We start from the raw sequence: 16,204 nt of genomic DNA on the forward strand, positions 1-16,204 counted from the left end.
TCTTTAATCCTTGTGTCTGTTCTGCTTACGCTGCATCATGTCACCCAGACACACACACACATACACACACACAAGTTGTGCTCTAGTCCTGGCATGATTTGACCTAGAGCTAATCCTCCTCACAGTCTTCATTCACTCATTTGTCCATTTACAGACACTCTAAGATGGTTGGAGGGAAAACCACGGCCGTCTGAATAAACAGATGAACCAAGAATTCTAAAAGTGGCAGCCCAAAAACGAACAAAAACGTACATATTGAAAGACGATAAAAGGGTCTCCAAGGTTAATCCCTAAATCCGGTCTTGTCCCTCCTAACATGGATGATAAAAGGCAAAACAAAGTTTTATTTCCTGTGCAGAACCAGCTTTGTGGATGTTTTTCACAGGAAACAGGGCAGCTCAGAGACAAACTGGAGAAAAAAAAAAAACATGCGCCCTGACCCACACGAGAAGTTCTCGTAGCCAAGAGTAATTTAGAGAGATCAGCTAACCGAACACGCATGTGTTTTGAACATGATGAGATTATGCAAACTCCATGTAGCAAAGAAAGACCCCTGACTAGAACATGAACCTAGAAACGTCTTGCAACAGTGCAAATTAATGCCATTTACCCAAAATCAATGGTTATGCTTGTTAAGTGTGGCGTATATTTAAATTCAGCCATCCTGAGTTTATAATTTATAGAAACACACATCTGGACTTTAACTGGGACATTTAATCTCTGATCTAAACTATCATTGCATTGTGCTGCTGAAGGGTCAACCTCTCTTCCCGTCTCAGATCTTTTGCAGCTTCTCACAGCTTTTATTCCGCCATTGCTATGTGTTTCGCTTCGTCTTCCAATCAGCTCTGAGCAGCTTCCCTTTTTCCTGACATGGATGACACGTTCAGAGCGAGATGCAGTCTTCGTTTTCCGCCACAGACGGTGTTTTGCATGTGGTGTCGGGATCCCTGCGCTGTGGGGAGAGTGTGTGTGGATGCATTCTCCTTCATGGTGTGACGGGCGACACCGGTCCCAGCTGGAGCTCATCGGGTTCAATCAGGAGCTGCATTTAGATGAGCGGTTTCCCTCAGGCAGACACAGACGATTCCAACTGGTTCCACTGGGTTTTATTAGATGGTATCAGAATAAAAGGGGGTGAATCCACACCATTCGGAATTTAAGCTGTAAATAGTTTTGTCACTTTTTGTTGTTGTTTCTATGGTTATGCGCTGCTTTGTGTGAATCTATGGCATAAATTGATATTAAGGTTTTCTGTTGTTAAAATGTCCAACGGGTTCAAGATCTATAATTATGGTACGGTATCATACTGAGTATTGTCCAATGCAATAGATTCATATTTGGACACAGACAGAAACTAACAGTTACTGTTAGTCATAAAGGTATCACTGACGGTAATAATACCACCTAATTTGCATGTTTTAACAAACCTTTGATAGGTTTTGGTCACTAATGTGTTTAAAAAACACACACACATGCACACAATTTCTTTTTTACACATTTCCAAAACCAAAAATAGTCATAATTGCCTTAATCTCTAAATTGCAACAATTTGTTTGGCCAAAATGATCTTGGTCTTTGTTAAGAGAAATTAGATAATTTCAGGATTTTTCTCTCTCACAGAAAGGTAGATGAGGAGAATTAGTGGAGATGTAGTTAAGAAAACTTATGGATAAGTGTTCAACACAACTGCATTTCCAAAGAAAAACCCAAAAAAATATCTGTTCACTTAGACGTAAAGCTTTCCTGTGAGCCAGACATGATGTTGAAGTTTTGACTCATTTTGGCGCGTCACCTTTGTGTAAACATCTTTCTAAGCACCAGCCTGTGATATTATCCAGCGATGAGCTCATGCCCAATTTGCAAGACAGTATTTATAAGCGGAGGGCATTAAAACATTTCACTTCCTTCTGGTTATGATCATAAGTTTCCTGCTTGTTCTCGGAAGCTAAACATTTGTATTTTGCTTGAAAATGAGATTTGTGTGTCGTAAAAAAAAAAAAAAAAAAGGACAATGTGCTTGCAGAAGTGTATGTTTGGGCAAAATAGCTTTGGATGTGATCTTCTGATTTCATCCTGAACTGCTTTGAATATTCAGAACATGAAAAGAGATTTGAATAGTGGAGGTTTTTTTTTGTTGTTGTTGCATGTGAGTGAGACTGAATTAGGTGATATCTGGTTTGGCTTGGGTTTTATTTTTTTGTTTTGTTTTGTTTTGTTTTGCTTGCAAGCTAAAACAGTACAATGAAAGAAGATATTATCTAAATGCAGAACTTCTGTTAAGGACCAACTTTCACCCTAAAAATGATTGCATATTTTGCCTATTTGCTCTTTATTGATCTTCTCAGTCAAATACAACTTTAACCTGAAAAATAAACAAAACATTTCTTCAAACGGCAGCTACACTATGATGACCTTAGCCACCTTTAAAAAAAATGCTACGCTGCAGAGGAAAAAAAGACGACCAGTAAGGGTTCATAGTAAGTAGGCAGGAGTGTGTTGCATTGAAATTAGGGTAAATACTTTGTGACCTTTTGAGCAAATTACTTATTAACTCTCACAGTTGCCACAGACTGCTTTGGGCAAACAGGATGAAAAACAAGCCAGCAGAGTTTTCGCCTTAAACTCTGCTGTGGAAGCTCTCTGAAATGTCCTTCACAGAAAGATAAATCGCAGAACAATGACATATATATTTTTTTGTAGACATAATATTAGAAGAACAGCACAATAATATTCCAACCAGTGAATTTACTGAACGTTCTCTCGTATATATTTTAAAATGACCCTGATTGGACCCTAACTTCTGTGGATTACTTTCTTAAAACATCCGTTTATTAGCAGGCTCAAATAGTAGCATACTAGCGAAATACCACAGAAAAAAATACTATTATTTCGGAGGAAATTATACTTTAAGGTTTCATCAACTCTACTGAGTAGGTGAAACAGCTATGAAAACTCATCTCAGTGCTGCAGCAACATCAACGTGTCTCCAAGAGAAAATATAGATCAGATCCAAACAGAGTAACAGCCCCCACCATGCCACTTCTCGCCCACTTCCGCTGCTGAGCTCATCCCGTTTCTCTCTCCGCTGCCCTCTTTCCATAACAACCGTTTTCTGTCCTTTATTTTTAATGCAGCTCTCATCTTTTGTTTTCACTTGGACTCTTTCTGCCTGTCTGACAATAAACACAAACACGTGACAAAACGATACGAACTGATTCATGAAAACGCAGCAGTCAGTCAGTCAAAGCTTAATCATGGATTATGGGATTAGACAGAGGGAGAAGTTCAGGATGTGTGTACGTAGATGGTGCAGAGATACAAGTGGATGCTGGTGTGTTGTTTGTATTGACACGTTAGGCTAGCTTGTCTTTACTGATTTGGATTTGAAAACACCAACCTGCTAACTGTTCTATTGATTACTCAGAGTTCATTAGCTGGGCCTGCAGACAATTAGTGGCTTTTATTAAACGCTTCTATTACTGTCAAAGGAATAGGTCAGTTCAGGTCATTTCTCATCAGGCTGCAGGACTTACAGCAAAACCTAAATAAAAGATTAACGCAGCCACCAGGCTTGAAACAACCACAGAGCCTTAAAGGGTTAGGGCAGTTCATCACTTTTTGATGTTAGGGGTTAATCAATTAATATATAACTTGCAGAAGATGCATCTTTTGTTGTTTCCCTGTTGTTGTTGTTGCTACAAATCCAGATTAGTTGAACCTACTGGTTCAAAACCAGTACAAATTTCCTTTAAACAGCCTGAAAACAGTCTCAAAAACATCAGAATGGTGTAAGTAAAGGAAATATTCAACCAAACATGATTAGTTTATCCTGTGTGAAACACATTCGTGAGGATTTCTTCCCCGCCCCTCGCAGACTGAAGTGCAGTACTTCAAATCCCCTTTTATTGATTACAAAGCAGCATTTACTTCAATGCATATTTGATTTGCATGGAGTTTTATTTTCCCGTCGGATGCTGGCTCTGACTGGAGACACTTTAAGTGTTTTGTTCTCAGTACCATGTTTTGCCCAGGAGGGTAAATGATGGCGCACCGCCTCCCACCTCCTTTTCCAGTGGAAATCAGAATAGCTTCTGAGTAACTATTCAGTGACATTAACCCGCAAGATGTATTATTGCAGGAACCGGTCTGAGTACTAGGAGCAAATCTGTGTTGTATGTCTCGCTCAAGGACAAGAGGACATAAGGATGGCAGAAATTAGCGTTTGATAGAGGAAGTGCTCCGCCAGCTGTGGCACAGCTGTAAATTGTTACATTCTCCAATAACTTCGGGCTGCTTTAGGTATATGAGCTGTTTTTTTTTTTGTTTGTTTTTTTTTCCACCTGTGCTGTGAAATAAAACCAAATGGAAGTGACACGTTTTGTGTCACACTGTCATTAGACCTCTCCTATAAAGATTTCTGCTTCAAGGTCAAATTCTACATTGCACAATATCACGAGAAGAATCCCGGATGCTGTTTGGTTGCATGCTAAACTGTGTTCCGCTATTTACTGAGAGGATGAAAACGGAGCAGATATGAGAGGAGGAGGATGATAGCTGTTTACCCCGTCCTCTCCCTCCTGTCCTCTGTATTGACGGATGACGGAGTGCAGATGGGGGATGTGATGCGAGGGGATGAATGGATGGACTCCACAGGGCAGCAGGAGGGAGAGAGCGATGACATCACCGCAGAGTCTCTTTCCAGCCAATCCCCTCAGAGTCCTTCCCCGCCCCAGCTCCCTTCGCTCTCCACCCTCCCGCACCTCTTTGTTGTTGCTACGGCAGCAGCACCATCCCGCCTGGTTAAGGCATTGTTTGGGGTTGATAGTAATGCAGCATGGTGTACATGTGATCCGTTGGTATCTGCAGTCCAGCAGAAGAAGTCGTCTCCTGTCTTTTCTGATCATTTTCTATCGGATCCAGTCATCCATCTCTACCTACGACTCCTTTGCTTCGACTCCTCTCCCTGCACCGTTCTGCCTCTCCATCTTACCATGTCAGAGTAATTTTTTTTACCCTGTATTGTTGTTTCTATTGCATGTAAAAATTAAAATAACAAAATCAGTTATTGGCGCAAATTAGGACACACACAGAAAGGACAAACTGGGGATCAAATCCGAATAAATTTTGTTATGTTAAATTGTGTTATGTTTTGTGTTTTTACAACCTTGACAAAGAAAAACAACTGCATTCGTGACAGGCTGCTGGCAGTGAGACTGGCTTCTTTCTGAGCTGTAAAAACACAACAATAGTTCATCTCTTGAGTAATTCATAGGTTAGAGCTTCTCATGACAAGAAGCATTAGAGCCACTGAGACCTTTCTATTGTAGCAAATTATGTTTGTTTGTATCTAATTCTGTAGAAAAACAGAATTTTGAGGTTTTACAAACCTAGTTTAAGCATATTATATATATGCCACTGCCATAAGCTTCTGCCGAGTTTTCCTTGCATTTGTTGTTTTTTTTATTTTTTATTTGCATCTGACATTAAGACATGACAATTAGATGGGAGAATTTGTTATATAAACTAGTGATTACATGAGATATACCTCTAAATATTTCAAACTCGATTAGACTGTGAACATTTCAAAGCTTCTAACACAGATTTGTATCTGCATATAAATCATAAATCAAATACATTTGCATATTTACCCACCCATATTTGTCCCTCCACCTGCTTTCTCTCTCTCTCTCTTCCAGGTTGAGCTTGTTTTGCTTTCCGTCTGTTTTCGTCTGAATTCTCTTCCTGTCATCTGCTGCCTCGCTGCTCTCGTTCCCCTGTAACCATGGAAATGAGATCAACATGCAAATACCTGAGCACGCTCTGAGGCTTGTGTGATGGGAGATGCAAATTGCATCCGCTTGTAGGATTACACACCCACACACACGCCGATGCGCGCTCAGACTTATGCACACACACGCACATGCATGCAGGGACGTAAGCACACCCACCTGCGGTCCCGTAGCGCCAAGAACAGACAGAACCGGTGTTATAGGTGAGCTTTAAATACTGCAAGATTAGATAAAGTGTTGGGGAATGTAATAAAACTAAGCACACAGCAATGACTGTAATGATCTAAGCATTTTTCCCTAATCTAAAGCAATTTATACGTAACTTCATGCAACACAAATAATATTAATGCTTAGGTTTTTAAATAAGAACAATATGAAATACCTGAAGTTCATGTCTAGTGCATGCAGGAACATCTTACCGCTTATGAGTCAAGCCTGTACAGACGGGTTGAAGTTTGGTGAGTCAGTTTCGGTTCTTAATTATGCTCTCTTCTAGGGTTCATCATACTTTTTTTTATAACAAACGGCACAATGGCGAACAGGGAACACAGTAGAAAGGTCAGGAATAAAGTTGTGGTAAAGGCTAAAATCAGGGTTAGAAATTTAAGGAAGATGGATGGAGCTAAATACATTGCAATCCTGGAAGAAAACCTGTTAAAGACCCTATAAACACCATTGGATTAGATCAAAATATGTTCCTAGTTAAAACTACCCAGTCAAATCCATGATTCCTCAGTCCAAATCAGAATATGTAGAATGATTTGAAAGCTATTCTTCACAGAGATCTCTGTCATGTATGATTGAGTTCAGACTATTTTGCAAAGAGGAATGGATAAACACAGGGATCTAGGTGTGAGAAGCAAAATGGAGGCAAAGTATTGACTCTGCTGGTCTGAAAACAAATGCATGGTGCACTTGCTAGATGTTTGTGTATTAAAACAAGTTTTAAAAAGTAAAGTTTTAAAAAAGTAAATTCTTCTGGGTTTTTTTGTTTGTTTGTTTTGTTTTATCTTCAATTCCATAAAATGTAGTATGGTGACGCATATGGGAAGGTTCTTAATTTAATGTTTTCAGGCTACATAAGATTTTTTTTTTTTTTTTCCAAACCTAAGTTTTATTTTTGGCCAAGAAAATTAGATCATAATAATATTGAAATAAGTTGTTTTGACATTTGGGATTGAGGGATAAACAAGTTTATCAGCTGATTTCCATTTAGTGCTTTTTTCAAGAGTTTAAGAGCTGTTGACTTCTGGTGTTTCATTGTCGCCTTCAGTTTCATTGATGTCTTTTGCTTTTTCTCTTTTTTTCAATGAATAAACGAAAGCTCTGTGATTGGCTGCTGCTGGTTGACGTCACCTCCGCCGTGACGCGATGTACCCATTCATAAAAAAAGAAAAAAAGAATAACAAGAAAGGAGAGTTCTTAGGATAGACACACAGAGAGGAGGAAACAAGAAGCTGAATGGATACGGTGATGCGCAGATAGAAGAGAGGCGCGAGGGGGGAATCCACCACAGGATCCGAGCGCGAGCTTTCTTCAGCTTCGGCAGGCGAAGAGATAAACACCAGTGAAACCCCCCATACCCTAATACACACACAATCTGCATCGAGGTGCCATGGAAGACCTGGGCGAGATGGACTGCACGGTGCTGAAGCGGCTCCTGAAGGACGACGGCGGCCGGTGCTTGGTGCTGGACTGCCGCTCCTTCCTCGCCTTCAGCGCCGGGCACATCCGAGGCTCCGTCAACGCGCGCTGCAACACCATCGTCCGAAGGAGGGCGAAGGGCTCCGTGCTGAGCCTGGACCAGGTCCTGGCCGGGGACGAGGAGGTGCGGGGCCGCCTGCGCTCCGGGATGTACTCCGTCGTGGTGCTGTACGACGAAAGGACGCCGGACTCGGACTCAGTGAAGGAAGACAGCACGGTGACCCTGGTGCTCAACGCGCTGTTCAGGGACTCCCAGGGAACACTGGTGTACCTGCTCAAAGGTAAAATACCTCCCATTTAGACCACCTTCACTCATTCACTTGGGGCTGACTACTATAAATTTGTAAATAATAATAATAATAATAATAATAATAATAATAATAATAATAATGTTCACAGTTATCGCAATTATTTGACATTATAATCGATTAACTGATATCGGATGATGGCAGGTGATATGTATATATTTATATAGTCAATCTCTCACATCCACATCCACGCGTTCATAGCTCAGTGGCTGAGTGGATGAGGTAATGCTGATGCGTTGAAGCCACATGAAAACATCGGTGACACTCAGCACAGCCTGTATTATTTCACAAGGATTCCTCCGTACGGAGTGAAAAGGGACAAACTGAAATGCATAACAATGATTTAAACAAAAAACAAAAAAAGTGGAAAATTGGAAAGTCAGGTTGTCAGTTTTAGATTCTGAAAGCAGAAGTTGCTGCAAGCCGTGGCGCATCCCCCTTTTTTTCCTGTGTGTGCGTCTGTGCCTGCATCCTAATGATGCAGACGGCTTGAAGCACAAGAGTCTGAGCGGCTGGTAAACATGACACATCATGGTTAATACGGTTTGACACAAGCCGCTGTGGTCAGACTGCAGTTGATTATTCCCTTTTGAAGGATATGTTTTAAATATATTGAAAGATGCTGGGAGATCCTGCTGCACATTCAGTTTGCATAACTTTATTATGATTATCTGTAAATGTGTTCATAAGACATTGTTATGTTTGTTAATATTTTTTTTCTTGTTCGTTTCTAGGGGGATATGACAGATTTTACGCAGAGTATCCCGAGTTTTGCTTAAAAAACAAATCATTGCCGTCCTTCACCAGCCAGTCCAGCATCGACTCCTGCTCATCGTGTGGGACGCCACACAACGACCAGGTAAAACCGTCACCCTCTGCTTCATTGCTTTTCCTGCATTAAGAAAATAATAATAATAAAAAAACGTAATCCAGTCAACATTAAAAATATTTACTTTTGTAAGGCATCATTGTGATATTTCCTCAAATATTTAAAAATCAGAAATGTATAACATGACCTAATGCGTGTCTGCGTTTCAAACCAAAAACTAACAAGATCTGCTGAAATAATGTAACATATTTATCATTTAGAAGAAAACTGAAAACATTTCATGGTTGCTCTGCTTTTAGTTTAGGTGAGCTCATATAATAATATTCGTCATCAGTTATCACATTCTTATCAATTTGGCTGTAATATTTACACATTTTGATTTGATTTTCTATACTGTTACAATCACCAGTTTCATATTCACTTTATTTGCTTGATTTCTTTTGTCTTGCAACATTTTTTCAACGTTTTAACATCCTAACAATAGATACGGTTACGCTTGTTTTTATGAAAACTGACTACTTGGAAAATGTAATAACGTTTTCAGCTGGTTATTGTGCTAAATATGTATTTTTTTTCTTTTCGCTGTTCTGCTCCTTATGGTGAATTTGCTCTTCAATAGCCTGCTTTCAGCTCATAAACAGACATAACCTCCATAAGAGTGATTAGGTTCCAGCCCATAACTGTATTTGTTTTACGTGACCGGAAATATTGATAAAGAGCTATGTTTGTCTTTCACCAACGCAAGAGATAAGTCTTGTCGCCTAATTTTAACATGTAGGAACATACGTTGTTCTTACACAGTTTTCTGGAATCATCCAACCTGAAAGTTTAATGTCATCATTCCATATTTAATAAAAAAAACATCAGGTTATTCTACAGTGAGAGTGTCAGACAGGCCCATGCCTTCTTTCAGACAGATCCCAGGGTTATGAGTGCTTTATTGAAGGACTCGTGTTACATACTAACTTCCATTTTTTTGTTTTTACCAGTCTTGAGGCTGCTTCAAATTGATTAAAATGCTTAAAATAAGTTCCCCTAATGGAGTGGGCTGAAAGTTCGGCATCGATTCAGCTCTCGACAACTTCCTGTGACCTAACTGGCCTTGATTTTTCGTCGGACAGTGATCTGTTTGTTTGAGCCTGCGGTTTTTACGCAACTCTCGGAGTCACATGTGCTTTGGGCTTAATTCCCCTGGAATTCACGAGGCCAAGAGACTTAGACAACCCAGCTTCTGTTTGCATGTCTGTGTTTCTCCAAGAAAATCGCTTCATTGTCCTGTCAGGTGCATTTTTTTTTATTAGTTTAAGAGAAGGATGCAACTTCCTGTGGCAAGTATGATGGAGTGACTGGCCGAGAGCGATGCAGCCCACTCTGCCCCTCCCTGCTCGGCATCTCTTAGCCATATTGATCATTTCCTGACTCTGTGTCGGGACCGAATTCGTCAGCGGCAGTGACATAAACAGACAGAGCTTTTTGTCAATAAGGGACGGCTGCTGACCCGTCGACCTCTCAGGTCCGGTAAACGGGGGGGATAGAAGTTTTCATATAGATATTAGCCAACATCACATTTAATGTCTGATCAACAAGTCATATTTTTCAAACAAGTCAAAAACAAAACAACCTTTATGTTGCTGTTGATTTTTTTTTTTCCATTCTCAAGGAAGTTTCATGATTAGTCATAATATGTATGCCAGCTCCTTGCCTGGGCACTGAGATGCTTTTGCTTACAGAGGAGCAGCTGCAAACACGGTCTGCTCAGAGCAGCAAAGTGCTGTGAAACCACATGAAAAACACGCCGGTATTTCAGCTGAATTATGTGGCTTCGTCAGGGGATCGACGTGACCCATAAATATACAACCCAAACAGTTCGACTGTGTTTCTCACACAAATAATAAACCCATTTCTATCTAATAAGAAGCTTTGTTAATGCGATTTAGACATTATGAAGCTGCAGTCAAGCCACCGGGCCTCTGTGCTCCGTTCTGTCCGACATGAGCCATTTATTACTAATTCAGGGACGGCTAGTGAAGATCTTCCTCCTGTTGGTGTCTCACCAGGGTGGCCCCGTCGAGATCCTGCCCTTCCTCTACCTTGGCAGCGCCCTTCACGCCTCCAAGAAGGAGGTCCTGGACAGCGTCGGAATCTCCGCCCTGCTGAACGTGTCGGCCGACTGTCCCAACCACTTCGAGGGCACTTACCAGTACAAGTGCATCCCGGTGGAGGACAACCACAAAGAAGACATCAGCTGCTGGTTCCTGGAGGCCATCGAGTTCATAGGTCAGTGTCTGACGGGAGTGTGCTCGCAAAATGTGACGGGCTGCAGTGTTTATGTTTTGCTTTGTGCTGTGTGGATTCCGCACGGCGTGATGAGAATAGCAATTTCCATCAATGCTGAGGAATTGTTGAATTAAAACAACATCCTACACCTTCCTGATGATAACTTATTTTTTTCAGGTGCACAAAAAAATATCTGCACCGCAAACTAGAACGAACACACTTGGTAAAATGTTGTTTTTGCCGCGCTTGTAGCTCATTTTTGTTGTTGTTTTTGAGTGCATTATGTATTCAAGTGCGATTTTATTTTGCATATTGGTGCTGTGCAGTACAAGTTAGTGTTAGCATGGGCTCTGATGTCTATGCGTGTGTGTGCAGGTGAAGGTTGCTGGTATGCGTCATAGTTAGCTGCTGTGGGACTAGAGTCTGACTCATCCGGTGTTACCGAGTGAGCAAACGCGATGCTGGGGTTAGCTTTCAATCTGTTTGTATGAGAGTATCTCTGTAAAAGGGAAAACTATTAAAGATTAGTGAATTTCAGTGACTGTATACCTCTCGTCTAATTTGTCTGTAAAAAAATGGAGAAAATTCTTTAGCAGTACTGCAAAAATAAAACCCACCCTCACACTTTAAGGTTCAGACTTGGTGCATTCAGCCACACAAGCTGAAAAATCTAGTTCTTGTAAATGCTGTAATCAAACCATTACCTAAATCAGGTTGTTGTTGTTTTTTTTTTTCATGAGAAAGTTAGAGCGTGTGTGCACTCTGAGACGGAGCCATAAATAGGCCAGAGGAGGAAGTGTGAAGAAGAGAATGATTCAAATTTTGCACTTGTGTGTGTCAGTTACTGTAAATGTGATTTGCAGCGTTCTCACTTTGAGGTTAGTTATCGGTTTGAGAGCGCAGAGAGGCACAAAAGTGCGTAGGAGAGAAAAACGAAAGCGGTTTTTAGGCGAGGCGTCACTGTGCATCTGGTGTGATAGAAGCTACTTGCTGGGTGCAAAAATAATGCGCATAAGGGTGAGGAAAGGGCTAGAGGTTTTAAAGTATGACTTATTTTAATACACAATAAACATTTACTAAGAGATTTATTCAGTGGAAAAATGCATTGAAAAAGAAGAGACATTAGATAATTAAAGGAGCCAGTTATAATAACACTAGGGTTGAGTTGGAAATCTTTTTCCCTTAAAAACTAAACAAAAATAATTTTCAACTTCGTTATCCTTCTGATATTAAAATCAGTTCGATGTTGTTAAACAACTAATTAAGCATGAGGAAAAACTCAAAACAAAGAAGTAAGAGTGGGCAATACTTATATTGTTTACCGTGATAAATTTCATATAGTGGTAAGAATTTTGATTTATCGTTATCGTGATAAATTCGAGTGTGATAAATTTGTGTTTAAAATCCCCTCAAAACTATACTTGTTGTTAGGATTGACCGTTTTACCATTTGTTCAAAGAAAACATCAATAAATCCTTATAAATTTGAAAATACAGTTACAGTATGTAGTTTAGTGATATAAATTATACTTATTAATGTGATTTGTATCCTAAAGAAGTGCATTGCCAACTGGACTGATTTTCAAGAGCATTATTTGTGTTTGTATAATTGCTGTGACACCCAGTCATAGTAGTTACCTAAAAATACATAATAAATAGTTATTATTGTCACTTTTATCGTTATCACAATAGTATCACAAAATATCGTGATAAACCTTTAAATCCATATCGCCCACCCTTCCCAAGATAAGATCTGTACTTTTCCAAAGAACTGTATTTCAAAACAGGAAAGAAACCTGGGCCTTCTGTCAACAAGCATTTTGGTTGGAGATTTGATTGCTTTTATTGTCAGCAGTCGTCTCTGAACTGTGATCCATCTCTTTCCCCAGATTCAGTACGAGACTCAAGCGGACGAGTGCTGGTCCATTGTCAAGCGGGCATCTCCCGCTCCGCCACCATCTGCCTGGCGTACCTGATGAAGAGGAAGCGGGTACGTCTGGACGAAGCCTTCGAGTTCGTGCGCCGCCGCCGCAGCATCATCTCGCCCAACTTCAGCTTCATGGGCCAGCTGCTGCAGTTCGAGTCCCAGGTCCTCGCCACATCCTGCGCCGCCGAAGCCGCGGCCACGGCGAGCCCGTTGCTCGGACCCAAGTCCACGGTGGCCAACAGCTCGACGGCCGTCACGCCCACGTCTCCGTTCATCTTCAACTTCCCGGTGTCGGTGGTGAACCCGGCCTACCTGCACCACAGCCCCATCACGACCTCACCTGGCTGCTAATGGACAGCGTTACCCCCATATCCTGACTCAAAGCGAGAGCGGACTGGGCTGGAGGAGCTCTCGGTGTCACTGACCTCTGCAGTGTGTCCGTACTTCCACGACACGGAGGCGAGAAGCGTCACGGTGCCTGAAAAGGACCTTTTTTTTTTTTTTTCTTCTTCTTCGTCTTTTTTAATTTCACAAACCAGCCAACACTCAGTCAGTTTTCACGAGAGATTTATTCCAGTTGACCAAAAACGAAATGTCTTTTCTGGACTTGTTCGTCATTCACACGGAGTGTTGGACTGACATTAACGCGGACACACTTTTCTTCCAACATGCACAGAGACACACTGACACACACACACAGAAACCTAACACGGTGAGGCCTGAGCAGCAGCGAACCTATCTTCCCCTCTCTCCCACGCACACGTTCATGCCTGCCGACTGAATAAGCTCAGTATGAAGATAGCTTGTTTCTATGGAGACGAGGTCTTTAGGAGAGGAGATGGACACAGGAAGGAAGGGGGGAATTTTAAGCACTCCCTCTTTCCTCCTCGGGTGTCCCTCCTGTCGCCGGACAAAGGAGATGGATGGAGAAGGAAAGAGGGAGGGGAAAAAGCGAGGGTGACAGAAAGCAGGAGCCTCTTCAGTGACAGGTGTTCTGCCGGGGATCCGACCGGAGCTTCCTGCCCTTCACACGTCCTCTTCCTCTCCTCTCATCTCCCTTTTCATCCCTTTATGCTTCCTCCCTCCTCCTCATCCTCTCATCTCTGCCTCTCATGTCAGACTTGTCCCCCTCCCTCTTTTTTTTTTTCTTCTCTGCTCTTCGTCTTCTCACTGAGGATGTTAAAAATAAATAGAACTAGATGCCAAATAAAAAGACTGGGGCCCCTTGTAAATGGACTGGGAAACCCCTGACACCACAGAAAAGCCCTTCTGCATCGTATATAAATATTTTTAGGCAAAAAGGGCCGAAACTTCTGGAAATAGGAGGTGTTTTCTGATGGGAAGAGTGAAAAGATTTTGGGGATATTTTGCAGAAAAGTTGGGTTTCTCTTTTTAGATTAAACTCCCTGGAAGACAGTCTGTTTAAGTACCATTCCTTTTAAACGTGTGTGGTAAACTATTCATTTTTTTTTTTTTAGTTAAAACAAACTGGGTTTCACTTCTTCTCAGCGATGTTTTATCTCTTTACAGTGATTTGACATGAAGAACAAAGTGGCTCCTGCTTGGTGCCTTGAAAATTTTTTCAGATAAAAAGCAAAAATAAGCATCGGTGTCAGTGGATGGTCCATTAAGATGTTTGTGCCTTGTTCATTAAGGTATCCCCCAGTAAGTTCTCTTTTTGGCATTTATTTTGTTTTGTAACTGCAAGATAGTAGACTGATGGATGTTTGGCAGACCCCTGAGAATCCTCAATAGGCATGGGCCGGTAGGAAATTCTCACAGTCAAGGTTTTGTGGTAGACTATCCCAAAAAAAATAAAAAAAATTAAAATAGTGTTAAAGTGCAAGTAAATATCCAGAATAAACACCTGCACAATTTTCTTGTTTTTCGTACTACTTTTATTAGACCTCATAGATGATTAAACAAATTAATTCACTTGCAAACTAGCTAACCAAGAACCAGAGCTAGAGTCAACAAGCTAATTTGTGTGGATTTACTAAATGTTGTTTTAAAGATAAAGTTGGAGTAAACTTCAGGATTTAAACTTTTGATGTTTGTAAAAATGCTTAGTTTAGTTTTAAAGTCTAATTTCAACAGCAAAATAACAGCTAGCCTACTAAAAGCGTGCTAGCCTGCTCCCAAATAGGCCCAGCTAGCATGTTGCTTTAAATTTCAATTCATCTTCGCTAAACAAGTGGTACAATTCTTACACAAGTTTAATGGCACAAAGCACAGAAAGAGACCATAAGACAATTTATCTTTATAAAATATAAGCTTTTGATTCTTAATAAATTATGGGTGGTGTTCCTTCAAAACAGAGGAGTTTAGCTTTCTTGCAAATCTTCACAGGAAGTGAACAGAAACAGGTTGGGGATGGACACTGGTGCGTCACTACTCTTTCCCTTTTTTATTGGCATCTCTCAATAAATACTTTAACCCCTAGGAATTATATGGAAACTATTTTACAAGTTTTTAAATTGTATCTTTGTCATCCTTTAAAATTGGTATCCATGCCTATTTCTCATCAACATAGTAAATTAGTAATTATTGGTTATTAATGGTATTAAATCACCCAAACGAGCACTTTTATATACATAGAAAAACACAATCAGGAATTGACTGTTGTACTTCAAAACCAGTCAAGCACAAAAAATATATACATTATTACATCACAATTCGTGGGCACTCCTGCATTACTAAAGTTTCAGGCTAAGATGAACACTGTGTTAGACCAATAAAGGCAAAAAAGTTCATTTTTATACTAGACTCAAAGCTGAACGCCCATACAGACTCACACACACGTTTAAGGTTTCTACACTTTTTTTTTTTAAAGATCGTCAGCACCTCTTTCTCTCTGTGTAGCACTTTGAAGTGATGCAATACTGTATTTGTAATTTTATTGGTTGATTTGCACATCGTTGGTGATTCCGGACCGAGTCGATCTTTGTACTGAGAGATGGACAAAAAAAGGGGGCCAGTGGATGAAAAATGCAATACTTTATACAGATCTGTGTAGTTTGTATCTGTACGTCTTAATATGCCTCTCTGTATTCAGTCCCATCTGCATCTCTCTCCGGTTCACCATGGCAATATCGACCCTTCAAATGGAAACATGTTTCCCCTCAGTTTCATTGTGGAATGAATGACCTGTGCATTTATTTATTACTGGAGATCTACTGTTGAATAAATAATGTTCTTACATAACTTGAAAGTGAATGTTTTGTTTTATTCCATTTTTTTTTATTTTGGCATCACTAAATGATGGCATTTAAAAGTGATATAAATGCAGCAAATAGTTCATCAGTCATATAAGCATTCAGGCAAACAAACGATAACTATACCAGCTGATTTATTTATGCATATTTTTC

General features: G+C 40.5%; 1 protein-coding gene across 1 annotated transcript; it reads left to right on the forward strand.

Annotated features, from left to right (window-relative positions):
- The first annotated feature begins 7,136 nt into the window (after positions 1 to 7,136).
- dusp4 (dual specificity phosphatase 4) lies at positions 7,137 to 15,660 on the forward strand. The gene is made up of 4 exons (XM_015040717.1): positions 7,137 to 7,777; positions 8,539 to 8,663; positions 10,691 to 10,910; positions 12,799 to 15,660. Exons 1-4 carry the CDS (start codon positions 7,408 to 7,410, stop codon positions 13,185 to 13,187), a joined length of 1,104 nt encoding a protein of 367 aa, XP_014896203.1. The 5' UTR covers positions 7,137 to 7,407; the 3' UTR covers positions 13,188 to 15,660.
- The last annotated feature ends 544 nt before the right edge of the window (positions 15,661 to 16,204 follow it).

This window comes from Poecilia latipinna, unplaced genomic scaffold, assembly GCF_001443285.1.
Source record: "Poecilia latipinna isolate Pla-1442-1.1 unplaced genomic scaffold, P_latipinna-1.0 Scaffold524, whole genome shotgun sequence".
NCBI classification, from domain to species: domain Eukaryota; kingdom Metazoa; phylum Chordata; class Actinopteri; order Cyprinodontiformes; family Poeciliidae; genus Poecilia; species Poecilia latipinna.

Excerpts from the sequence above, each read along its gene's own strand:
- dusp4 (XM_015040717.1), top strand. The coding sequence starts at position 7,408 with ATGGAAGACCTGGGCGAGATGGACTGCACGGTGCTGAAGCGGCTCCTG. Across the intron at positions 8,664-10,690 it reads GGACGCCACACAACGACCAG|GGTGGCCCCGTCGAGATCCT; the intron begins GTAAAACCGTCA and ends GTGTCTCACCAG. Across the intron at positions 10,911-12,798 it reads GGAGGCCATCGAGTTCATAG|ATTCAGTACGAGACTCAAGC; the intron begins GTCAGTGTCTGA and ends CTCTTTCCCCAG.